Genomic DNA, 26,986 nt, shown 5'->3' on the forward strand with positions numbered 1-26,986 from the left:
TTTTCAAAGATAGTAAGATCAATTGAAATTTAGAATAATATTAACAAAAAAATCTGCATCAGAATACACTCAAAGTTGCACTTCTCACATAGTTCACATTCTTACTTACCTGAGGCTAGTGGCAGCATCAGAAGGCAGCAACTCTGGTTTATAATGAAGTTCTCACTCAGCTTTCTCAAAGCTTTGCCACCCCCACATGGTGCAAAAACGTTACTACATTTTGTGCCTCTGTCTCCATGGAGATGTTTGTGTGAGCGACAAAAGATTTCTGGGACATAGGAAGTGTTCAAACCTTCACTGTCGACACTGAAGGAGTAGACTTCTCTCTAACGAGGTGCTAGAATACAGAGACGACAGAGAATCTTCAGGGTAAGAGTTCATATTTATTTTCTTAAACTGCATCTGTTGCTTCTCTGGAGTAAACAGACTGAATCTGACTCTGTAGAGATGAAGTATGGCATCAGGATTATAAGTCTAAATAGTGGTTTTGCTTTTTTGTACGAACAGGAAGGTGTTAAGACAGTAGAGACACATGACACTGTATTATCCCAGAGCAACATGAATGCACCAGATCTGAGCGAGGGGATGAAGAGGAAGAAAGTATATCGTACATGGTCGTTTGTGTGGCTGATGTTGAGACATACCTGTGGATAAACCTGGAAAACATAATCGACTTTGCAAGCAACAAATCCAACTATGGAGAATCATCAGACCACAAGAGAAGCACGTGCTGTGTCTGAACACCTGGAGGATGCTGGGAACTGTTGGCAGAACATCTACCAGGAGCCGAACCTTCCTCTCCTCTGTGATTCTCTCCTCAGTGAACAGAGAAAGCTGCGGCATGTGTTGGACTGGGCTCACAACTTCCTCAGCAGCGGATCAGAGCTTCACCGTGAATTCTGTAGAGCTGAGAGTTTGATTTTGGCAACTGAGAAGGATGAGGAGACGAGGGAGACTGAGGTATTTGAAGGAGGGAGGCGAGCAAGTTATGAGAATCAGGAAAATTTTAATTTTCTCTGTGGATTTAAATTTCCTTTACAAGACGAGCCCGATGTTCCCTTCTCCAGGAGAGATGAACTTAATTGCCCTGAGAAAAGAGAAAGTGAAAATATAAAAAGTGTGAAGCCACAGCACACTACCAATAAACAAAGTCCCAGCCAAGACTACTGCACAACAAACAGACTAAATTTATCTAATCAAAGACCCCAAACACACATATCTGACGGCAGCAGAAATCAGACGCTTGCATCAGCAACTTGTGAAGAAGCCACATCATGCTGGAGCAATGTCATTTGTGAAAAGAGAACAGTGTCCTCAAAACGTGACTCTGAAGATAGAAGTTATAAAATAAATGAAGCTCAGAAAATCAAAAAGGAAGTGAAGAAACGGACTGAAGGGATGGTGGAAGGGGAGAAGGAGAAAAAGGATGCTGGGCTGGAGGAAGAGGATGGAAACAAAAAACAAGGAGCCACCTCATCTTTTTTGGAGTTTGCAAATGATAAAATGAGCCACAGTGAGATTCCCTTTCACTTGAAAACACCGTCAAATTTAACTGTGTATGAGCAGTACCAGCTCTGTGTGGACCGACTGCATCGCCTCAGAATGAGACCAGGTATTGAAGCAGGATGTTTCTCAGACTCACCTGCACAAGAGATGGAGACATGTGAAGAAGCTGCAGCATCAGCCCGACCTCCATCTCGAGCTAAGTTCAACTCTTCCACCTCAAATCCCGAGATTGAAAAATATTTTAGCGAAACAACAACAAAAACTGAGGACAGGACCTCAGATGACCTTTATAAAAACAAGGACAGGACCTCAGATGACCTTTATAAAAACAAGGACAGGACCTCAGATGACCTTTATAAAAACAAGGACAGGACCTCAGACGACCTTTATAAAAACAAGGACAGGACCTCAGACGACCTTTATAAAAACAAGGACAGAACAAGTGCTAGTTGTAGTAGGACGACACTTACTAAACTCGAGGAAACCAAACACGGCGACAATCTGACTCTAAGGAAAAACAGACGTTTGTCTCAGACGAGCTCTGTTTACTGCAACAAACATGGTGACCTAATAAAGAGGCCTGCAGGAGCCAAAAGCTCCACTGATAAGCTTGTTAACACACATGTAGAGGACTCAAGGAGAGAGGAGAGAGCTGCACCTCCTGCTGATTCAGGTATTAAAAATCATTGATGAAGGCAGACCTTAATTAACATGAAGTAACATGTTGAAAAAGTGTAGAATGAATTGAACTATTGTCCAGAGTAGTGCCTCCCTATCTGCAACCCCCCTCCAAGAGGTCCCAACATTAAGTATTATTTTTATTTTAACTTTTTCTTATTTTAAAATTCTTATTTTTTTTAAATCATTTAAATGAAACAGAAGGAGTTGCTGACTTTGACTAAATCTCTCAACATGATGTAACATGTGACGAGAGGATTACAAGAAGACATTTTCTGATTCAAGGAATCATAAAGTAAAAAGACTGGGAACGCCAAGTTAATGATGAGCATAGTATTTCATCCACATTGTGATTATTTGAATATGTACATGTATATATTTAATGTGTGTCTGTCTCTCTCTCCATCTTTCGTCAGTTTTACAGCCAAAAAAGACTGAACGTCATCCAGGCCTGAAAAAAAGTGATGTCAAAGGTCCTCAGAGGTTTAATGAGAAGTCAAGCATGTCCTTGTCTTCACTCACAAATGAGGGAATATTGCCAAGGTTGATTAAAAAAAATTATAAAGTTGAACAATTAAAATTTTTTTTTTTAACATTTTGTTGATTTTTATGAAAAAAAACAAGCTGTATTTGCCTGAAGTTTGGAAATTATCGGCTTCTTTCTGTTTTTGATTTATGCTCACACATAAACATGCTTAAATTAGAAAAAAGGAGCTAATAATTTAAACACTGATTTTTTACAGATTATTCCAAAATAAAAGCATTGTCCCTTCAAAATGACCTGTAATGCCTGACAAAATATTTCTGTGATAAATAAGTATGTCACATAAAACCTTATTTTCTGTCTTCAGATCAGCAGCAGCAATCCAACGCACAAAAAGGCAGAACGCACAAACACACACAAAGAGACACACACCAGAGGACAGATTGAAACAACTCACAGTCCTGCAACCTACAGAGACACACAAACATCACAATGATGACACCAGACCAACACTAGCCTCAGGTAAGTTTAACAAAACAATCCCAGACATGAAAACATTATGAAATGTAAAAACAAAAAAAGAAACAGTATGACTCAACAACAGGTCATATGATTGTCCAAATTTCAATTCATTTCACATCTTATCAGATGTCAATTTAGCAGCAAGTCATGAGTTTAACAGAGTTTGTTAGAGCTGGAGTTAAACTGGTCACATTGCACCGGCTCACCTCCTTCAATGGAGCCATACAGACCTCATCCTCATGTGACCAACAATTTATTCTTAGGTTGGAACCTGAAAATAAAGTTAGCACAGGCTTATGGTTTGAGTAAGGCTTTGGTTTAATTTGTGAACCCAAATGTACCTTTTACTGGCATATGGCACACACAAATATACAATACAGTACATGAGACAATTCATTATCTGGAATAAAGTTCAGAAAAATAGAGAATACTGTATAATAACGAGAGAACATTTTTAAGTAAAAGTTGACAAAATGTTAAAATATGACTGTTTATGTGTCTGCTCAGCTCGATGTGTCCTTACTTTCCTCCTTTGTTGGTATTGAGCTGCATAATTGCAGTGTGAATTAGAATGATTGATTTTGATCACCTAAATAAAATGAATCGATAACCCTTTGTTTCCTTTACAGATACAGAAGCCCACGAGAGCAACACTGACTATAAACATACTGTAAGAGATATTTATTTATTCTGTTATAAACCTACAAAAAATGTGATCACATTCACTTAAATTATACGATGTTGAAAATATATTGTGGAAGAGGCTACTGCAAGAAAAGTCACATCTGTAACTGACAATGTTTTAAAAGATGTTTTCCACAAGCCCAAACATGATGTTGCCTCTGATGTCATGTGAAAACTTTGACGGTAACTTTCCTGCTTCAGCAGTTTGTGGAAAAAAAGGAGCTTTAACTGATGATTTTGTGTCACAATCATTTTTCATTGTAGTTGTGTTTTCTGTTACACCTGTCAGCCCGCAGCTGTCCCTGCTTGTGACCACTGGCTGCGTCTGCCTGATGAGGTGTGGCTCTCCATCCTGTCTCTGCTGCCTCACACTGATCTGTGCAGAGTGACGCAGGTCTGCAGTCGCCTGCACACGCTGGCTACTGATCACACACTCTGTGAGTCAGCTCGCTGCAGAGATACACACTTCTCACTTGAACCAGGGGAAAGGTTTTGGCTGAACATGCAACGCACATTAATCTACATTTCTGCCAAACTGCCAAATGCTCAGCCTTCTTATGTCTACATGTTCTGCAGAGTAGGAATAAGCACGAAGACATAATTAAATATTATAATGACAGTTCTCTTCTGGATGAAATATTGAAAAGATGCTGATGCACAACTCGTTCCTTCCTTGTTTGCTGATAAAGACTCAAGTGAGCCTTACACCGTGTGCTGTAGCTGATAGGACCAATATATCTTTTTTTTATAACGGTATGTTTTCCATAATGTTTTAAATAGACAGAATTAAACTGTATAATTATAGAGACAATTGTACAAACAATTTACTATTAGGATAATAATTAGATAAGACAGGATAGGACAACTGTCAAGGGTTTGAGCACAGTGCACTGGATAAGGACATTATATTCTTTGTACAACTGATTTTATTAATCAGATATTTAATCAGATCAGGATCAATAAAAGAACATTTACTTAATTCTCTTTTCCACTAATTCTTATAGGCTGATGATAAAATACTTTCATTTTTTGTCTGTACATGGAAGACAAAGAAATTATCTAAAACCCCCATGAAGTGACATTTTTGAAGGTACAACAAATGCAGATGAATTCATGTACGGACTCATTATACTTCAGTCACAGAAAGCTGACTTCAGAAAACACGAGACAAGTTGGTAGCAATTTAAATAATAATAATTTGTCTTGTGTATATTAAATAATATGTGACGAGGCCTGTGAGGTGAATCTGTGGTTTGGCTTTTAAAGGTTCAGATTAAACATTTGAGGTTATGACAGATGTGAGTGGGATGACCTGAACTTTTCAAAGTAACAGCACATGGTTTGTTCACATGATGTAAGCAGTGTACCGCACCACTCCCTGGACAAACATACAGTAAGATAACCCAGATCTGCACCCTCACACGTCCTCAAACACACACTGTAGGTCAGAGCCAACATCACGAATCACTCAAACAAGCTCATCCACTGAACATGAAATATACCTTTTGTTTCTTCTCTCTGCTCCTGAAGGGAAAAATCTGAGGATTGAAAACGAAACCCTGACTGAACAGCGGTTGCTGTTTTGGGGCACACGTCGTCCTCGCAGCCTGTGTCTGTACAGCTGCAGCGGCCCGTCCGTCACCTCCCATGGGCTCCAGATGTTTTTCACTTTGTGTAAGAATCATCTGGAGGTAAGAAAAGGAATGAACACTCAAAGCACACATGGTGGCTCAGATGAGGATCAGGGGTGAATGTTTGGTGAAGGATTCTTGTCTATGTATATTTCTTACAAAGGGAAAACAAAACAAATATTTAAAATTAGTTATTCGTCATCTGCCAATGAGACATTTTGTTTCCTTGTTGACACTGGGAAATTATCGACCTCACATCCTGAATCCATCTGCCTGCTGTCAGTGTCCACCCAACACGTGATGTTACTGGAGTGAAGTGACTCACCACCGTTCCTTTGCCATATATCATCTACAACATATAACTAGCATTATCAACAACAGGTATATTCTAAACTTTTATGGAAGGATTACTGAAGGAGCATGAGGGGCCCTTGGATAGTCAATCAAACAACAACCAGACCGATTCCACAGAGACACACGAGACGCAAAACAACCACTGGCCAACAAAGGTTGGCCACAAGTCGACAAAAAACAACACAAATATACTGTAAAATAGCAAAATGATGATAAAAAAGACACCAAACGACAACTAAGACATAGAGATGCAAAACGACCAAGAAGAAACACGTCTCATTCAGTCTGGGTGTGTTACTTGTATATAAGAGGTCCCTTCCATATGTCAGTGCCTTGAGGCCCCTTGTTATATACTATACATACACTTTCATAAATGGGATCTGCACTCTGCATCTTCATTACCTGCTTACCATGAATCATACTGCATTACATCTATGTTCTCGTTTGATAATTACAGGATGTCAAGGTCACGAGTTGTACTGGTCCTGGTCTCCATGGTGACCAGATACTGCCTCAGATTGGTCAACTTTGTGACCATGTGACCAGTGTAGACGTGAGCTGGAGTGGAGCAACAGACGTGGGAGTGAAAGCTCTGAGTGACGGCTGCGCAGGGTCAGTTACACAAATACACACACACACACACACACATACACACACATAACAAACAAAGGATGGTGATTGGTGTTAATGCTTCATTTATCCTTCCTCTAGGTTAAGACTAAAATCAGTTGTCCTGAACGGCTGCCATGTCACTGATGACCCACTCAAGAAACTTGTCATGAGACACAGAGAAAGGTCAGAATGGTTTCAGCCCCACTGTACTTCTGTGTATAAGCATGTCTACAATTACTCATATGTTAAACACATAATGTTCATTTAACTATGCTGTTGGCTTATGTGGATACCAAGATAGAAGACAGGCTGTCTACATATACTAATGAGCGTGCACCTTTATACGTGTATCCATGCACCAAGTGCCTTCAACCCAAAACATACCATGTGGAATGATGGCAATTAGGTGGTCCACCCCTGTTTGCCAGATCTGGGCCAAAAATAAGCAGTAGCAACACCGCATGTCAACCAAAGGTGCCAAAGGTGGTCTGCATTTGTTTTGTGGTACTTGGGCCACATTCACTATTTACCTCATGGGCCAGTTTAGGTTCACTTCCAGATTAACACCTTGCCAGGTGGTCCACATTTGTTTGGGAATATTTGGGCCATATTTGCTATTTTGCGAGTGGGCAACTTCAGGCTCACATTCATTTTATCTGGGCTATGTGATGTGATTAATGTTTCACATCTTTAACATCCAAATTTACCACCAACACCGCACAGTGCATGGTTAATAATTAGGACTTCATTTTTTAAAATATTAAAAGCCAGATCTCATCTTCAGTTGTAGTTTTTAGTGGATAAATTAATAATAACGTGCACACATCTGTTTGTAACTGTGTTCTCACATCAGTCTTTGCAGACTGGAGGTGTTTGGCTGTCAGTTCCTCTCTGCATCCTGTCTCCAGGCAATATATGAGGTACAATATGATTACAATATATTTAGTTTGATTCCTTGTACAGAGTTTTTAAATCATGTCTGTATCTGTTCTCAAGAAATGTACATCATCATAGTATGTCTTGGTATCTTTTCCATGTATCGTGTGTAGTTTTTCACTTCCTGTGTTTCAGATGTGTCCTGGTCTAAAGCATCTTAACGTAGGACAGGTGCCTAAAGTCAATGCACACAGTCTCACAGTGATGGCGTCACAGCTCAAATGTCTCATTTCCCTTAACCTCACTGGTCTACAGGCAGTGAGTGTGAGATTTAACAAAGATATTGGCAAATATATTTTATCTGTGAATTTAAAACTGCTGCATGTATTTTTTTTTTCTCTGGCCTCAGGTTACTGATGTCACAGTGTCCACTTTGCTTCAAAACTGTGTCGAACTTGAGAGTTTAACCCTCGGTTCTTGTCGTGGAGTCACAGACCTGACACTGCACAACATCAGCAAATATACACCATGTATTAGGTACACACACACACACACACACACACACACACACACACACACACACACTCACACACACACACACACACACGCACACAGGAATAGTAATGTAAAGAAACAGAGATAGATTGCAATAATCCCCACAAGACATAAATAAACTTGAATCTACTTTTGTCTCACCTAAACGTTCTGTGTGTGTGTGTGTGTGTGTGTGTGTCAGATCTCTGGATGTGAGTGGCTGTAAGGCAGTGACAGATGTAGGAGTTCAGTCTCTGACTCTGGGATGTCGACGACTTCAGCAGCTGGATCTCAGCTCCACTGGTGCAGGAAACAGAGGGTAGGAAGACGACAAACTGAGCTGTGGTAGAGTTTTATGTGGGATTGATGGGGATGATTGTCTGTGCAAAACTCCTGGGGTAACCAAAACCCTTTTTACAACTTAAGCTGTGTTTTGCATCCATCCATCTTTTGTTCAGCAAAGAAAATGATGAGTAAAATGCTGACTTACAGAAATAATGTGTGCGTGCGTGTGTGTGTGTGTAAAACACAGGGTTACTCTGTTGGCAAATTACTGCAGTAAACACCTCCAAACTGTCAAACTCAGCTTCTGCCACATTACCTCAGAGAACATCCTGAAACTCTGCAGACGCAGCAAGAGGTGAACACACACGTGCATAAACGATTACGCGTGATAACTTTTTGCTGCAGCTAGAAAACCTAAAAAGCCCTGCAACATATCATGCAGCACAGTTACACCACATGTTGTTTCTGTGTTTTTCTCTCTTTAGGCTGAAGTTGCTTCATGTCTATGGCTGTGCACATCTCCCCAGTGAGAGAGAGATCGGAAAAGTTAACGCGATAGTTAAAGTTTATCCTCTGTCGTGACTCACACACGAACATCTGCACAAAACGGGACGGACACACATACCGAAAAGCAAGATTTAACCGAGAAATGGAAAATGATCAAACAGTATGAATACAAAAGGAGCAGCATCATGCCAGTTTACATATTTTGCATTTATTCTTGTGGTATCACACGGAAACATTAGGTCTGCTGAGTCTCAAGGAGGATCATTACTTATGTTCTGATATTAATAAAAACAATGTGAATGTGTCTGCATGTGTTATGTGTTTGTAGATGGATGTCAGATTTGTAGACTCTTACAAATTGTTTCTACTACTTTAACTTTTGATCAAGCTCAATAACATGTTATATTTGCCTCCACTCAAATTTGCAGAATCCACATACAGAGAATTGCAAATTGCTCTAAAAATGGAAAAAAAATATTGAATACTGTCTTTTCTTATGTGATGATATTCTGGATTTATTTTTTAACTTGTTATTTGGAAACAAAAAGTTATTTTAGGTGCTTGTAACTTGGGAAGAGCCCGGCCTCGCTGTTATCTCTTTGCTCGAGGGATTCTTTGCACTTTGATGCCAGTCATGGATTTACAGCATTTGCTACACCATGTTTGAGTACACAAGTCACAAAAAAGGAGTGAGATAAGAGGAGGAGGGGAGGATATAAAAGTGAGGTGGCAGAGGCGTTGGGACGAATCTGGAAACTGGAGGGTTTTTTTCTTTTCGACGATGGGATTTTTGTAGACATGGAGCAAAATGTTTGACCTGCTGCCACCAAACAACTGGATTGAAACCTGAGCCTCACATGAAAGAAATATAATGTTAAAGTAAATGTCTTTAAAGTTACAATTCAAAAGGCTGGGTCAGATTTTTTATTACACTTCTAACTATCTATCGTAGCTGCTCCTTGATATTAAAAAGCAACAATATGGCCTCATCAACAAATGGCATGAGTGAAGAAGAAAAAACTCGTCTGACTTTGCTCTTTCACGCCTACGATGTGGATTACTCAGGCTGCATTGAAAAAGATGAATTCATAACTATTTGCCAGGAGCTTCATGTCCCGTCCCAGGAGGCAGAAAACATATTCACTCGCCTGGACATCGACAAAGACGGAACAGTGACTTTAGAGGAGTTCCTCAGCGGCTTCAAAGAACGGAACCAGCAGGAGGAGGAGGAGGATGGCCGTGAAGAAGAGGAGGAACACTCCCCAGCTGTGGAGATATTTTCAAATAACAAGGAGAAGATCATGTCCAGGTGAGAGAACAGTCATGTAAATGCAGTGCGTGAAAAGGATGAATAACTCTGAATGTTTTGATCTTCAGGTTTTCCTTGCTGGGAATTGTTTTCTATTTATGAAAAAAAAAGATTTCTCACAAACGAAATTGGAAACATGTTTTTTTTTTATCTTTAAAAATGTTTATAAAGAAATGAAGTGTTTTATCTGATGCCAGGATCCCTGAAATAATTCACCAACATGTCTTTGTCCAAAATCATTGATTTAGACGTTATACATGATGGATATACAACATGATGTTCACCTAAACTGAAATGTGTCACTTTGAAAGTCTCATTCAGTCAGTGTGATGTCAATTTTATTCCTATGCATTTCACCAATGTCTACCAAAACTAATTGAGGGACACACGAGGTTGAATTGGGGCCTTCAGTGTCTTTTCTGTGGTTTAATCCAGAGCTACATGGTGCTGGCTAACACCTGGTGAAAAAAAAGAGGTGGGAGGGTCGTCACATAACCGAGTCATAGCTCTTGTTCTGGCCTACAGGTGATGTGGATTTATAAACACACTTAATAACACTTAAAGGTACAGTGTGGAGAATTTTATGATATCTGGTGTTGAAATTGCATGTTGCAGCTGAACACTCCTCACCTCACCTCACCCTCTCCTTCCAAACATGAAAAATAAACTGTGGTAACCTTTAATTGTCATAAAACCTCAAAAGGTGTTTAGTTTGTCCAGTCTGGACTAATGTAAAAAACATGGCGGCCTCCATGGAGAGGGTCCCCTCGATGTAAATATAAAGTATTTAAATATAAAAGGCCTTTTCTGGGGTAAAGAAAACTACAATTCATATAATTTAGATGAAATGAACTAGTAAAAACATCATGAGGATTATTCTACATTAAATTTCTGCCAATAGTTCCCTTTCACCTAAATCTTAGACATGGCTTAGAACATGGCTCCAGACAAATCAGTCATGTGATTATTGACCTGTGGAATCATTTTCTAAGATGGAGACTGTATCTGTGTATATTTTGCATAATGTTTTATATTTATATATGTACATGACACTTGAAAACTAAACTAAACATTTTAGACAGTCTTCTTCTTCTTCATCTTTTGGCTGCTCCCTTTTCGGGGTCGCACAGCGGATCATCTGCCAATATATCCACTGCCCCTCCTATTTGTGATCCACATGTTTGTTTTGGCACAAGTTTTACGCCGGATGCCCTTCCTGACGCAACCCTCACCATTTATCCGGGCTTGGGACCGGCACTAGAGCTACCCAAAAGTGTATCCCTAGTGGCTGGTTTAAACATTTTAGACAGTAAAGGAGTTAAAACAACTTTATAATATCACTTTACACATAGAGAACATATCTCAGAGAAAACTAGTATTTACTGTTTTGAAGGAAAACTAATATATATTATGTAAATTTTGCAAATGAATTAATTAAATTTGAACGCTTCCTCAACAGTTTTGTTATATAAACTAAACTAAGCTAAGCTAACTAAATTAGCTATAGTCATTTTAGCCAGAAAATTAGTTACCAAGCATGACATTTTCTAATTTTATGATTTATATTTAAATTAAACATTATTATTTATCTTATTCGATTTTATGTTTAGTGCAATTTTAGCGTTGTTTATATATATATATATTATCTTAACCTTCTTTAATTACTGTCTTATCTATTAATAATTGTTTTAATATGATTTTTTTTACATCTTATGTTTTGCAGATTAATAGAGAGTGTAAAACCTTCAGGTTGTAAGATTACACAGGTTGATAATCTGTGGATCTCTGGTTTATAAAGTTAATTCAATCCATTACAAGGTGTCAGCCTTTCACCACAATGAGAGCACTTCCATTTGGCCTCCAGCCCAGACCTATTATTCTGTCACACACACACACACACACACACACACACACACACACACACACACACACACACACACACACACAGGTAGTTGCTGTACCTGAGTCAGACAGAGCAGCTGTTCAGTTCTTCTCTGCTGAAACAAACTGGGAACTTGTTTGTTGAACAGGAGCAGAACATGTCCTGAGCATTTAGACATTTTGGAATGGATTAACTTTTACCTATAGATGTTTTTACGCACTGGTATCGACACGTTTGGATAAGTTTGGCAGATCAGGAGAATACAACACTTTCTCTTCTGGGTTTCCTCGTCACCTTAACCCGTTGCACCGCCTTCTCCTCCTTGCAGCCAGCCCCAGCCCTCCATCAATGGAATGAGCGCGGAGGAGCGTGACCGACTGCGCTCCCTCTTTCACGCCTACGACGTGGACAACTCGGGCCGCATCGAGAGGAACGAGTTTCTCACCATCTGTGGGGAGCTGCAGGTGTCCGCCGCCGAGGCCGACCGCATCTTCGACAAGCTGGACGTGGACAACGACGGCACCGTCACCCTGCAGGAGTTCATCAGCGGCTTCCACGACCGCTACGGGGAAGACATGGAGTCGGACGGAGGGGACGTGTCCGTCGCCTGGGAGCACTTCGAGGAGAGGCTGGGCGAGCAGGCCAAGTTCATCCCCAGGTGAGGGCGCACGGCAGCTTGTGCCAGTGGGTGTTGGAAACATATGGAAATGTTCAGTGTGATTTGAATGTGTTGGAGCGATGATAGCGACACTTCCAATTGTCTCAACAGGGAAATTCACATATAAGCCTTCACACAAAGAAAAGAAACAGCCAACAGTTGACTGTGGGAAAGGGTCCGAGCATATATCAGTGTTTGTGCCTTTGAGTAACAGGTTCCATGTGTGGTCAATAAAACAATGTCAATAATTAGTCAAATATAAATGTCAACAATAGCGTTAAAAACAAAAGTTCTATATGTTTACATTGATTTAATGCTGCATTTTCACATCGTTGGTCTGCCTCACATTAAAAAAAATGTTTTGGGTGTTGTTCCCATAAGAGTTTAAACCCCCCACCCTTTAAACTTAACAGAAACAATAATAAGACATTTATCACCATACTTATTGACTTCGACTGATATGAACATTTTTATTTTGATATCATTTTTGGCCATATCGTCCAGCCCTAACAGTCACATGCAGTTCATTGGTGTCAGAGAAGGAAAGTGATCTTTGGCTTGTTATTGTGTTTGTCTTTAGTCCCCCCCCCCCCCCCCCCCCCCCCCCCCCCCCCCCCCCCCACAGGAATCATTATAACCCAAAGATAAATACGTTCTCATGTTGACTGAGGTGTATCTCTTCCACTTCATACAGTATATGTGAGGGTGATCAAGTTGAAACATGATTGTTCATTTGTCGTATGGTAGAAAATGATTATTTTATCAGTTAAATCATTTTTCTAAAGCTATAACGTTTTAAATGACTATGATCTGTGTTGTTGATTTTAAAAGGCCCTTTATGGGAAAGTGTGATGGACATTTGACATCATTTTACAAACCGTTAATCAAGAGGAGCTTTTTAACTGGTCAGCCATTGAGTGAGCTATAGAGCAGTGGTCTGGTCGTGTTTGTGCTCATGATGCCAGAGAAAACAGGGACAGAGGCTTGGAGAGTGGTTTTCACACAGTGTGGGTACCACACCTATAATTCTACTACATGGGAGCAGCTCTCTCTCCAAGTCGTTGTTTGTGGACTCAAGCTGGAAACAAACAAGAATAATTCCACCTGTACACGCCAAGGGATTTGACGGTGGCTCTAACCAAAGCAGTTTGAACATGTGCTGCACACACACGGGATCATACCCCCATGGCATTATGCCAAGCAGAAGAAGTGGCCTATCAGATCACCACTGTACGTCCTTGATGTCCATGGCACGGAACCAGAAGAACACTCAGTCCACAGAGTGGTGCTGTTGATGCGGAGAACTGGGCCACATAGCAGGCCACTGCCCAGCAGTAGCCCAACAAGCTCAGCTTCGCAGAGCCTCTGCGGCCATCTGGACACAATGACTATACCTTAATAACAACCTTCATGGTCCCCAATGCAGACCACCATTTATTCTGTCCACCCTGGAGCTCTACCTGGAACCCCACCTGCCCAACACCATGGTCACTGGCGAGCTCCCCAAGATGCAAGGGAAAGGGCTTCGATCAAAATGTGGACCTGGACCTGCTGGCCAGGTGGGAGGCCACGGTGGGCATCACACACTCTTCCTGGATTCTGAGGCCGTGGAACAGGTCCTTGTCTTTGCCACCTGGGAAGTGTTGGTCGAGGTCTATCTGTAGCTGGGTATCAAGAGGACTTGGACTACACCACTACACCCCCCAGAATGAGGGGTTGGTGGAATGGATCTACTGCACCCTGGACATCCAACTCGCTAAATAATTTGATCAGGTTTCAACTTCAATTTTCTATGGATCAGACACTGAATGATTGATAATGTTCAATCAATTCTTACCATCAACAGATACTGTTTTAATGTTGTTTGACAGTGATATCTGTAGTAAGGGTTAAGTGCATGCAAAAGTAAAACCAATGAAAAATGGACAACAACAAAACTCAGTGGGAAAACAGGGTTTATTTCCAAACTGAAATTAATTTGATTCTTTCTTTCTTCCAACATTCTACAACTTAACAAAGCCTGCACTACTTATTTATATTTCCAAACATCCTGTTTCCAACATTAATGTTACATATTATTGTCTGTAGCAGAGAATATCAGATTTAACACACACTAGGTCTGCCCTACTTTTCATAGTTCTGAGCATCATCACTTTGCAATGTTTCGGTTAAGAGCTTGAGTCGGTCTGCCGTGAAAAGACCAACTGACTGTCAGTAAGACAGGGTCAATATCAACTGTAACTCATATAAATAGCTTAGTGTCCGTCTTTTAAATGAGCCTCATGCATCTGTAGTTCATCTAATCCATCATTTCAAATCAGTCATTCTTTTCTGATTTTTGATTATTATTCTACTTAGTTACATTTCTGGTATAACCTTTCAGTGGAGGCATTAAAGAATTGTCCAGATTCAAAAGCTTTGAATTCATTTTTGTGAATTCTTGCATAACTGCCGTTGCATAGACAACATGTTCAGCATCTTTTCTAGAAATAGTGACACCCATGTTTGCTCTTAGCTACAGATTTTTGTGTAAGCATATGTCTTTAATTGTTTATATTTTTATATATCATCTTTTTGTGTATGTTTTTGGCCCCCGGCCTGGCATGGGACTCTTCCTCGCGCTGCTTTGCTGTGGCATCGGAACATCGATGGTCATAGTGGTACCGTCTGCTAAATACACCCTCTTATCCCTAAACAGTCTGAGTCACTGCCACAACAGTCAGCTGAGCAATGACAACATGGAAAATATAGCACACAAGACACAGTGTCTGTTTATCAGTGGATGAAAGAAGATTTTGTGTGCAAGACGAAAGCATAAGGAGCAAATCAATCAATTAGGGTCCTGATCCATAACTTTTTAATGATTATGGCTGAAAGTATTGAGTTATGTATTTTTTTGAACAATATTCAATCTCTCAGCTGACTGAGGCAGTGACTAAAATTATAAGGTATCAGACTGTTCACTGAAAAAAACATCCCTTCGCCAAATATGACTGAAAGATGATGATCTGGTTATGTCATATTTGTTTTAAATGTTTTACAAATAATGATTTTGGGAGTTCCTTTGATAACAGCATGCATTTTCTTTTTTCTTTTACATAGACAGAAGTTTGGTGATTCTAAACAGACGAGGGACAACTTTTCATTTAGTGCTTGAAAACAGGGAGTTGTGTACCATAAATGTAAATAGCAAACACAGACGAACAAGACAGGATCACACTGGGGTCAGATAGAGAACACAAAACCTATGTGTATAAGTAAGCCTTTATTTGTTTCCAGTTTAATGCTTATATCTTTGAGATTATTGGACAGCAAACTGGTGTTTTCAGCAGCTTTAGACGACCTCAACCATCTCCGTACAACTTCCATCTTTCCTTCTTATGTGTGTGTTTCCATTATGAAAAGTTTTTTGCATGTCTAAGTGTACGACAATGCAGCAAACTGTGTGTTGCCGTGAGTTATTGACAGACAGGCAGCAGTGTCTATATGCTCAGTAATACAGCCGGTCCGTCCTGTTAGAAGGCAAACACACACACACTGTACACTATTATGATCGAGTTGTGACGCAGAACACTTTTATCACTGTAATGACATCAGCGAGATGCACGCTAAACTAAACTGTGTGATTAAATGAGGTTAGTTTCACACTGACACATCTTAATGGGATCTTCATGTTCTGTCAGTGATGGAAACTAAGTACAAGTTACATTTTTATGTATTTGACTGAGAGAGAAAATGAGTGACTTATCCATGTTGTGTTCCACAGACAACTTACAGCCAGAAGCAACAGCAAACACACTTGTGTGTCGTAACTGGACTTTTGAAATTAAAATAATTTCTTAGAATTATTAACTTGTGCTTGTGTGAATGGTGGTGTCATGTCTTTCTCACATTTTATGAGGGGAAACCCCCCTGTTTGTTCTTCAGGCAGTAAAAGAGGAAACTCTACTGGTTTGACTGATCGTCACAGTCTCGCTGCGCATGCTCTTATTCTCTCTATGATGTATTTACTTTGACTGGTTCCAATGATTATTCTCCAAGACTTGAATTGTTTCAGCTTCAAACAATCACAACTCAAAAGGCCGCAGCCATTATGATTCAGTCAGATTTCACATCTGTGATTTGCTGGAGAAGCATTTCAATTTTGATGCAAACCAAAAAAACTCAACCTGTTATCTTCCATCCACCAAGTGAAGAGAGAGTGAACATGTCAGTATCACAGAAGACGACGTGAAATCCTGTTGTTTTTTTTCAGACATGAACAAGCAGCGACGTTGTACCAGAACATCAGTCTGACGGAGCCGAGACTGATTCCTCAGTTTGAGACAGTCATCCTGAACTTCACCAAAGAGATCAGACAGCAAAACTCAGAGATGGAGAATCTGGCCCTCGCCATCAAACGGTGAGAAACACACACACACACACACACACACACACACAGTACACTAATATGATCAAGTTGTGATGCGAGACTTTTATCACTGTAATTACCTTTTTGTTACGAGTCCAAGTTTAGGTACTTTTTAGGTACTTTAGAAATATATCGATTTTACATCAGTTCCTTTAAATGTATTTATCTTGGTCCTTATATCAGGTAAATATACTACAAATTAGTTACATGAGAAATAAATGCTGTCATGCTCAGAATTTATCCTATAGTCCAAAAACTTGCTGGTTGGGTAAAGTTGGCGACTCAAGACTGGCTTCACCTGCCCTGTGACCATGAAGAGGAAAATCCAGTGCCTTTAAATATTAGATGATGGAGGTTTCTGGAGTAAAGTAACGTTTATCTCTTGTTTGCAGAGCGCAGGACCAGGCGTCGATGCAGCTCAGTGAGATGGAGGATGAGATGGACCAACGCATTTCCGCTGTGGAGAGAAAAACACGGGAGCAGGTGGGACAGACTCATCACATCCTTTCACATTCAAACGCATGCATAAACATGGCTTTGTGATTTCGTTTTAATATTGCAGGTCAGTGGATATGATGTGTTTCTGTCTGTGGAGCTTATGCAGGCCAAGAGATAAGCAGGGCGTGTTTATTCAGCTCTTCCCTCATGTCAAACAAGCCTGCATGGCCGGATATCACATTACTGATGCACTCTTGGACACACCTGCTGAGCAGCTGGATTTAACAGCTCTGTACATCTCAAACTGTGCAGCAGACACACAGAGGTGCTGGTTTCAGTCTCCAGTGTTCGACTGTACTGTAAACACATAGTTGTCATGATAAGAGTGGGGCAGCGTGTGTGTGTGTGTGTGTGTGTGTGTGTGCGTGTATAATCTGGAAACTGTTTTCTGAGAAAATCTTTCTGCTTTTTCTTGAACTTATGTAACTGTACTCAACTGACTCAGGAGCTGCTGTTTGCTTTGTAGGCAAAGTACACATGATTAGAGGGCACTCACCTGTTTTCTCTCACACTGTAACTTGCACACAGCCATGTTGCTGCCTTCTGACACCTACAACACAGGAATCTATTTTTGGAAACTGGACGTAGACGGTTGCTGATAAACTTATCGATCAACCAGTTGCCTTCACCCATGTTTCAAAATGTAACCTAAAATAAGAATAGATTGAGTCACAGGCACGACAATACTGTAGAGATCACACACACACACACACACACACACATACACACATATACACACATATACACAAACAAACACACACACACAAACAAACACAAACACACACACACACACACACACACACACACACACACACTTATAACAAAGTCTTAAAGGTTCAGTGTGTAGAACTTAGTGACATCTAGTGGTGAAGTTGCAGCTAAATACCCTGCACCTCATCTCCCCCTCTGACTATGAAATAGAATCTGTGGCAGCCTTCAGTTGTCCTAAAAACTTGAAAGGGGTTTAGTTTTTCTAGTTTGGGCTTCTGTATAAAACATAGTGACAAAAGACCTAGTTTGGTGACATCGTGAAGCAGTGTGGGATCATGGGAGTTTTTGTCTTGGCGGGTAGCTTGATTCCCTTGTGCGTTTGCACTTTACTGGCAGAGCCTCGTGACAAAACGCGCATTTAATGACAGTGAATAATCATGATCCATCATGAGTGACTAATACAAACTAGTCAGTTGTGTGTTTTTCCTTCATTCATCATTTGCCCTGGAAGATGGGCAAATAAAAGGTGCAAATGAAACCTCCCATTCATCTGGGTTTGAGCATTGTTCATTTTCTTATGATTTAAGAACACAAGTCGGCAAAATTAACTATATAATGATGTCTAGTCAGAAATGAAAAAGAATGAAGAATTGTTACAAATTATATGTCCTCACTCCTAATGGACTAATGGTCTAATAGCTAAACTTGTTATCACAAAAATAGAAGCACACATATACACACACACACACACACACACACACACATACACACATACACACACACTCACAGTTTGCACACTTCAATTTAAAGAGAATATCACAACGTTGCATTATTGAAATGAAGCCATTTGTTTGTGCTGGTTGTGTGTGTTTGTGCAGGAGAAGAAGCGAGGAGAGAACGAACTGAACGAGTTACGGAGAGGTTTCGAGACGGAAGTGTGTGAGCTGCAGTGTAAGATCCAGAGGATGCAGATGGTAAATATCTCTGTGGTAGTAAAGTTATTTACATGTCAAAATATATTTATTCCTTTTTCTAATCAATCTATTTTGTAAAACTACCTCTTCTGGAGATCGTTACAGTCAGATCAAAGTCGTGAAAACAGTGATGTGCTGTTTAATTGTCCCATTGACATGAAGCCTCACAGCAAAGGGTGCACTGCTGAAGAGACACTCGCCTTTGACTTTGGTTAAACACAAACAGGCCCGGAAGAGTTATTTGTACTGAACATACAGTATATGACTCTGCTAAACACTGGAACATTGAGTCATCTCTTGTTGACTCACTGCATTCATGAGAAGGTGAACGAATTGATGGACATTATTTGAACAATTTCTTTTCAGGCTTAGTATTATTCTCTGTTTGCATAACATTAGGTTTCTATAGAGTCTATCCTCTTGGCTTTTATTTGGACTTTTTTAAAGTTCACTTCTGCTTTTAGTTAAGCACCTAACTAAGTTTTTGGATTTTGATTTAAAATGGAAAAAACAAAACAAACAGGTTTTGTCACCAAAACGGTTACTCTGAACTCTGAACCTTCACATCAGCTAAAAGTCCAGAGGAAATGCAAACATAAAACTGAAAATTACATAAAAATGAATATACAAGACAAACAAAGATAGATCAGATGTAAAGAGTACAGTCCTGTAGTGAGAATGAGGCTGAAGGTTATCCACTGCTACATTTATGCAGAATTTACACATGGTTCACACTAGGGTTGGATGACATGGCCAAAAATTAATTAATTAAAATTAATATTTATATAAAATAATTATTGACATTGTAATATTGGCCAGCCCCAGTTTGTATGCTCATTATATTACTCTGTTAAATCTTGAAGTCAAATGACCTGAATCTATAATATGTGCTATCAGATCGAAGAGAAGTACAAGACCATCACTGTGAAAGACGAGAGTCCGGCTTTGAAGAAGAAGATCAACGAGCTGACACTGGTGAGACTGGGTCTGTCATTGCATAACATTTGTTTAATGTGCCAGAAGGATTTTGATCTCACGTCTCTTCTTGTAGCTTCACACGTCTCATATTTCTCAGTTTTCACCTCTCTCTCTCCTCTTGTCTTTGTGTCTGCAGGAGAACCAGCGTTTAAAGCAGGACCTGATGAAATCTCAGACCAAAGTGGCCTGTCTCCACAGTGAGATGGACTCGCTGAAGACAGAGATAACCGATCAAAGCATCAACTCTGAACGGTGAATTGATAGTCAGCATCATATTCTATTAGTCAGATTGTCACTGATCATGCATGAGGGGATGTTTTTTACCACGAGAAGGAAATAGGTTTGTTGCACAAGACTTGACGTTATCTCCCACTCTTTCTTGCAAACACAAACGCACACTAATCCTTTAGGAAAATATCTAAAGGGAAAAGTCTAGAATTACTGATGACATGGAAGTGGTAGAGCCGGTTTTCTCCACCTTTCCTGATTTGTTAATTGTGAAGTTATAATATTTGCTCTCTGCGCTCCATCACACATGAAAAACTCCTAAAACCTCAACTTGCATTTCAAGCTTGTTTCGAGTCGGAAATAGTCCGACATTTGTTCTAGAGTAATCAGGTGTATCCATCTGGCCCCTTAAGCCCTGATGAGATTTATCAGAGACTTGGACAAAAAGAGGTGAGGACCTCAGTGTCCCCACTGGAGGGGGGTTCACTTTGTCACAGCTGAAACAGGATATCCTGGAGCAGCTTCACACACACAATAACTTCTTCAGAAGGGTTACTTAGCAACAGACGCAGCAGAGCCAACAGCAGTGTTACATTCCCCCTGCTCAGACCTCCTCATCACACACACACACACACACACACACAACTAAAAGTGTTGCATACTGAGTTTATTTTTGCATTTTTATTTATAATTTCAAATCTTTAAATTCTAACAAATTCAGACTAAGTCAAGTTGATATCTTTCAGATTAATATTTATGTTCAAATTTTAAACGTGTCTTGATGCAGGGACGAGGAGTTCATGAAACAATTCGCTGATGAGCGCGACATCCTGGAGAATCAGATCGAGATTCTGCAGTAAGTCAGGAAGTAACACACACACACAAGCACATACACACGTATTGAGTAAAAGAAATGTTGTTTATTCCAATCTCTCGCTCTCTGTCTTTGTGTGTGTGTGTGTGTGTGTGTGTGTTAGGATAGCCAACAGGAAGCTCCATGATAGTAACGATGGCCTGAGAACAGCTCTGGAGAGGACATCAAGGGTATAGCTGCACAGTTAATTAAAACTTATTATTTGCAATAAGAAAAACAGACTTTGTGCTTTTATGCTTAAACTTATTTACACAATAAAAAAGACACATTCATTGGACGAGCAGATATTCAGGAAAATAATCACCAGTATGAATATATGTCAGTTCCACATTATATTCTACATTATATTCTACATTATATTATATATATATATCGTGTGTTTCAGTCTGGTACCGTCGGCTCACCTGCAGAGATGAAGAACAGAAGCAGAAGTAAAAGCATCTGCTACACATCCCCTTATGCGTTAATGGACAGGTCAGTGCATCACTCTTCTACTCATAGAAAGAAAGTAGTGGATTGTTACACAGTGATGAACTTTCATATTTTCTGAACAGTCAATTTGTTTTTAGTGGAGAGAGTCTGGATCACAGACTGTATTATTATTATATAATATTATTTCCAGTTGTTTCAAGAGCAGACGTTTAACTCTAAGTGGTAGATTTAGGATGTTATACTTGTTTGCATTGTTCAGGGTGTTTATTTCACAGTGGGTGTACCAACTCTGAGTCATTTGCATGTCCAGTGTAAAATGTATTAAATCAAGATGCTTTTGCTTGGAATTTAAAGCTTTTTCCTCCAGAACACGACTGTCTGTTTATACAGTAATCAGTAAAAATGTGCTGTTAGATGCTTATTTAAATTAAAAACAATTTTGTCCACAGAATATCTGTCTACTACTCTATATACATATACTGTATAATGTAGAGTATGAAGGTACCTGTTCCTGAGTTCATTTAAGTGTTTATTCACTTGAATGACCAGAAAAATAATATTGATATTGCAGAAACATGTCCTGGTTCCTCTGGGTAATAATAGTGATAGTTTCTAGGCTTTACTTTTCTTACCTCCATTTTGTTCTAGAGGATGCAGAGTTAGACTATGCAGGTTTTGTGTCATATCACATGAAAGATTATTTTCCCGGTGTCCTCCTCAGGTTCTGTCAGCGTGTGGACGACTACCCTCTGTACAACCGCCGGCCCAGCTGTGACACGCTGGCCTTGGCCATGTGCGACCCAGGCCTGAAGCGCAGGGACAGCAGTGAGTGCGAGGAGGACAGCCTGCCCGAGGTCTACATGGACAGCGGCCTGTCGACGCTCAGAGGCTCACACGGAGGCTACGACTCTGAGCAGGAGGTCAAATGTCAAGAGGAGGACGAGGAGGAGGAGGAGGAAAAGAAGGTGGAGGACAACAACAATGACAGCATGATGGGAGAAACTTCTGACACTGAGGTGAGAGGGAAAGTCAAACACAGACACACAACTGTACATGGGGTTCTTTTTTCATCTGCGTTTCTTTGTGTTTATGCTCATTAACAGGATTACTCCCCCCCCCCCCCCCAAAAAAAAAAAAAGAAAGTGTAATGTTAACATCTGCCTGTATCTCTCCATCACAGCCTGCAGAGATACAAGACAGTGAATCTGCATTTGGGTCGGACAGCAGCTCAGTGTTGGACTGGAAGCTGCCTGAACCCGCTAGTGTCGCTGATACCCCGGCACCGACAACACGGAAAGCCCTCACCGCCATCAGTGTTCAGGTGAGAGAGACAAGAAAGAAGGGAGGGTTTCCAAGAGAACATAAAAAGAGGAGTGAGAAGAAGTCACCTTATGTTGTTGAGAAATGTTCAAACACCAGCACATCATTACATGTGACATTCTGCTCCTTCAAGGACAGAAGAAGCAGAATGTTTTTCATTTATCAGCTGCTTCAGGGAACGTTTAGCAAACCTATCTGTGTGATCTACATTGTTGTCTCTAGACAAGTAGAAATTGTATAGTGGTCAAAGCCAAAGTACATGTGCAGATTCATGTTATCACTCTGCCTCTGTCCCCTCTGCAGAAGGACCGGGGCAGCGTTGACCAGGGCTGCGTGACCTCAGAGAAAGCCTTCAGGATCGTGTTGGCCGGAGACGCTGCTGTGGGAAAGTCCAGCTTCCTGCTGCGTATCTGCAAGAACGAATTCAAAATAAACTCCAACGCAACTTTGGGTAAGTTACATGAAACAAAACTCTCTTTTAGTCATTTCTGGCTTAGTATCAAATTGGCAAATAATATTCCCCAAGAAATAAATGCTTGGAGGAAGTGGCAGCTGACAGATTAATGGTTAATCAGTCAGTTAATGGTCAGATTCCTGGGATGGCTATAGTTTAAATAAGCCCTTGACTATTGTGTGACTTTGTAAAATGTGATGTGTCCTTAGTTTTATTAGTTTAGCAGTGTGATGTGTTTTATTTTGACTTTTTGTGTGTTCAGGAGTGGATTTTCAAATCAAGACACTAATTGTAGATGGAGAGCCTGTTTTACTACAGCTATGGGACACTGCAGGACAGGAAAGGTGTGTTATATTGTTTTTATTATTATATATGTACAAAAAAGTATCATGAGATATGCAACATTTCAAAAAAGTAGAGCCTGGCCGATTTATTGGTTGGTCGATAAAATCAGTCACAGACATATCGCTTATAGAGTTTATGTTTGTTGATATAAAATCAATGATTTTACAGAATAAAGAATGTAGAAAAGCTGTGCATTTATATTTACACTTTACATGAGCAAAACATATTTTCTTAATTCAAGACAGGCTATCTTTGGTTGTATTTGTGTTTTATCTTTATTTAAAATTATTTGTAATATGGTTCATGGTAACTGTAAAATATATCAACTGAAATAAAATAGAAGTTTTGAATTTACTTTCAATATTATATGGTTTGGATTTTCTTGAATTTTCTTATATTTTATATGAAACGAATTAATCTAATGTGTATATATATGTGTGTGTGTGTGTGTGTGTGTTGAACTATCCTCTCCCCTCACCTCAGGTTTCGCAGTATTGCAAAGTCTTATTTCCGGCGGGCGGACGGCGTGTTGCTGCTGTACGACATCTCCTGTGAAAAGAGCTTCCTGAATGTGAGAGAGTGGGTGGACATGATCGAGGTAATAAAGGCGCTCTGAGGGAACAATTACTGACGAACTAACTATCACAGTATTTGACAAACAAACACAAGTGAAGGTGAAATTTGTCGACCTTCTGTAACGGCAGTGTTTGTGTTATTTTAAGATACCTAATGTTAACGTGTTTAATACCAAACTAAAGGTTCTTGCTTGTTTCCCTCTTCTTACATGCAGCAGACGTGTAAGTGTTGAGTGTAAAGCATGCACAGATTGTGTTGTGCTGTTTTATTGTGGGCATGTTAAAACATTTCTGCATGTTGTATTTTGTGGCCTGTGACAATCTTTTATGTGTTGTCTGATACGATGCACTATGTAATAATATTACTATGTAATATTTCTTATATTATTTCTTATTTTTTTATATTTCTTTATTTTATTTTTATTTGATCTTACACATACATTTACCATCGAGCTAAATTTGTCCAACAATAGTTGGCATTCTGCAGAATTTGTTTTTCATTTGTTCCTGTTTAACTAGTTTTTCTGTTTTTCTGATGCTTAGCAGGACGTGTCTCTGGAGGATATTCCCATCATGCTCGTGGGTAATAAGTGTGATCTCAGACAATATGAAGTTAACTGTGTTCCCACCAGCTATGGAGAAAAGCTGGCCATGGTAAACATCCACTATCATCTATGTTTAATTCCAAGTCATAACCTGTAACTAACTGGGATTAGCAGTAAAAAAAAAAGATTGATTATGGATTAGTGATTTTCTGTCTCTACCCACCAGACATACAACACTCTGTTCTGTGAAACTAGCGCCAAAGATGGCTCCAACATCCTCGAGGCCGTGCTGCATCTGGCCAGGTGAGATGTTCCGTTTATTTCCGTCTGATACGTGTATGAACCAAACACAGCAGTGGATGAGACTCGGCCTTGAGATTAAATATTAGACTCTTCTTCTGTGTTTTTTTATTCCTACAAGTTGTCAGAAACATGCTGTATTATTGTTATTTTTCTATCCGCCCAATCCTTCAGGTTTGATTCAAATATTCAGTTGGACTCAAAGAAAAACGCATTTGTCTTTAGTGGTCAAAGGGCAGAGGTCACTTTGACCTCACATGTTAAATCTTTTGCCTTGTGAACCTGATATCTCAAGTCTGCCTGGAGGAAAAGTGTGAATTTTAACTTTCATTTCACTAGTTCTTTTTCTCTGCCCCCCACAGGCAGGTAAAAGAACAGGCTGCCTTGAATAATAAGAGTCACTATCAGTCGCTGCCCAGTCTGGACGCTCCCCGGAAGAAACCAAACTTCTCGTGTTGCACCTGATCAGACTCCTCATTTCTGGACCTGCACATCTGACTTAATGTGAACTCAAGAAGGAAAACAAATGCAGAAACCTGACAAAACCGGAATGAGATCCCTGCAACAGGAACAAATCATCACCCTCAATAACCACAACTGCTTAATGTTACAATGGATCAAGTGAACTAAGAGGATCACAGCAGAATATCCGCAACGTCACATTCATTTTAGATGTTTTCTTCTGTTATTTAGGTTTATTTAAAAATAACATACTGAGTTTGTTTCAGCCACAGCATGAATTCTCATCTGTTCCATATTTTACCATGTAATGTTGGTTATTATTATGCTGTCACACTTTTTTGCACAATTTCTTCCCTCCTGTGTGAAATGGTTTGTGCAGTCAGCTCTGCCTGGTTCTGGCATGTTGTGAAAATAATCCCTGCAGATCATGAGACGAGAAAGAGGCCTGTGAAAGTGAAGTCATAAGTGTTGCTCCTTTGGTTGCGAGGGTTTTCCTGTGGGGACGCTGGTTTCCTCCCACGGGCTGAAGACGTGTAGGTTCAATTAACTTGCGACTCTAAATCGAATGTGAATGTGAATGACTGTCGACATGGAGACACAGAGAATAGTGTGAAGAACCTAAAGCAACACTATGCAACTTTATTTTAACTTTAAAATAGCATCTTTAAAACTGACAGATTTGTAACAGTGTATTTTAGTTTAATCAAATTTTATTTCTATGGCCTCATAGTGTCTGATAATCTAAATCCTCTGCACTTAAACCTAGATTGAGGAAAAACTACCAAAAACACAAAGACACCTCAGGTCGCATGTGAGGGATCCCTCTCCTGGGACGGACAGCAGTGCAATAGATCAACAAAATAACACTTTAACAACATTCATGAGAAATGACAGTGTAGATGGAAATGTGTATCAATGTGGATGTGTATCAAGATTTTATGCAAAAAGAAAAATGACAAGTAAAAACTTCCCTGAACAGACCTTTTTAAATGTGACTGTACTATTACGTAGTGTAGTGACGGGGGCGACGCAGTCCGAACTCCACATGAAAACCACTTCATCCTCATCATGAGTGGCTGCAGAGGGCGCTGTTGCTCAGTTAAAGTTACATGGTGTTGCTTTAAAGACATAAATGCTCAGCCTCTTGACTGTGTAAGATGCAGTGTGTGACCGTATGAGACTTCATGTTAATGTGCCGACCCATTCTTTTTTATTATATTACCCACAGTGTTATATTTCTTTCTTTTGACCTCCTGCTGAGGATGATGCTGTGTTACAGATTTTATATTTTTGAAGCTGAACATATCGCACATCATTTTCAATTTGCATGAATGCTAAAAATATATGCCGTCATTTT

The 26,986-nt window shown here is 39.9% G+C and overlaps 2 protein-coding genes across 4 annotated transcripts; both read left to right on the top strand.

The window, feature by feature from the left end:
* Positions 1–230: 230 nt before the first annotated feature.
* On the top strand, positions 231–8,976 carry LOC109639817 (uncharacterized). Of its 2 annotated transcripts, XM_069523587.1 has the most exons (15): positions 231–369; positions 508–2,179; positions 2,601–2,727; positions 3,036–3,190; positions 3,820–3,860; positions 4,164–4,311; positions 5,405–5,565; positions 6,317–6,471; positions 6,571–6,654; positions 7,325–7,391; positions 7,543–7,665; positions 7,757–7,884; positions 8,084–8,200; positions 8,414–8,521; positions 8,652–8,976. In XM_069523587.1, the coding sequence occupies exons 2-15, from the start codon at positions 697–699 to the stop codon at positions 8,746–8,748; spliced, it is 2,994 nt and encodes a 997-aa protein (XP_069379688.1). In that variant the 5' UTR covers positions 231–369; positions 508–696; the 3' UTR covers positions 8,749–8,976. The 2 variants fall into 2 exon arrangements, with proteins under 2 accessions (XP_069379688.1, XP_069379689.1); XM_069523588.1 differs by lacking the exon at positions 8,414–8,521 and having other exon boundaries at positions 8,652–8,898.
* Positions 8,977–9,404: 428 nt separating this feature from the next.
* rasef (RAS and EF-hand domain containing) lies at positions 9,405–25,900 on the top strand. 2 transcript variants are annotated; one of them, XM_069523589.1, is made up of 18 exons: positions 9,405–9,982; positions 12,193–12,522; positions 16,778–16,924; positions 17,326–17,416; positions 19,021–19,116; positions 20,014–20,091; positions 20,231–20,346; positions 21,110–21,178; positions 21,300–21,366; positions 21,582–21,670; positions 22,350–22,644; positions 22,809–22,949; positions 23,252–23,399; positions 23,665–23,746; positions 24,231–24,345; positions 24,869–24,976; positions 25,094–25,170; positions 25,530–25,900. In XM_069523589.1, the coding sequence occupies exons 1-18, from the start codon at positions 9,654–9,656 to the stop codon at positions 25,630–25,632; spliced, it is 2,481 nt and encodes an 826-aa protein (XP_069379690.1). In that variant the 5' UTR covers positions 9,405–9,653; the 3' UTR covers positions 25,633–25,900. The 2 variants fall into 2 exon arrangements, with proteins under 2 accessions (XP_069379690.1, XP_019959028.2); XM_020103469.2 differs by having other exon boundaries at positions 9,420–9,982; positions 24,866–24,976.
* Positions 25,901–26,986: the final 1,086 nt, after the last annotated feature.

This window comes from Paralichthys olivaceus, chromosome 4, assembly GCF_024713975.1.
Source record: "Paralichthys olivaceus isolate ysfri-2021 chromosome 4, ASM2471397v2, whole genome shotgun sequence".
NCBI classification, from domain to species: domain Eukaryota; kingdom Metazoa; phylum Chordata; class Actinopteri; order Pleuronectiformes; family Paralichthyidae; genus Paralichthys; species Paralichthys olivaceus.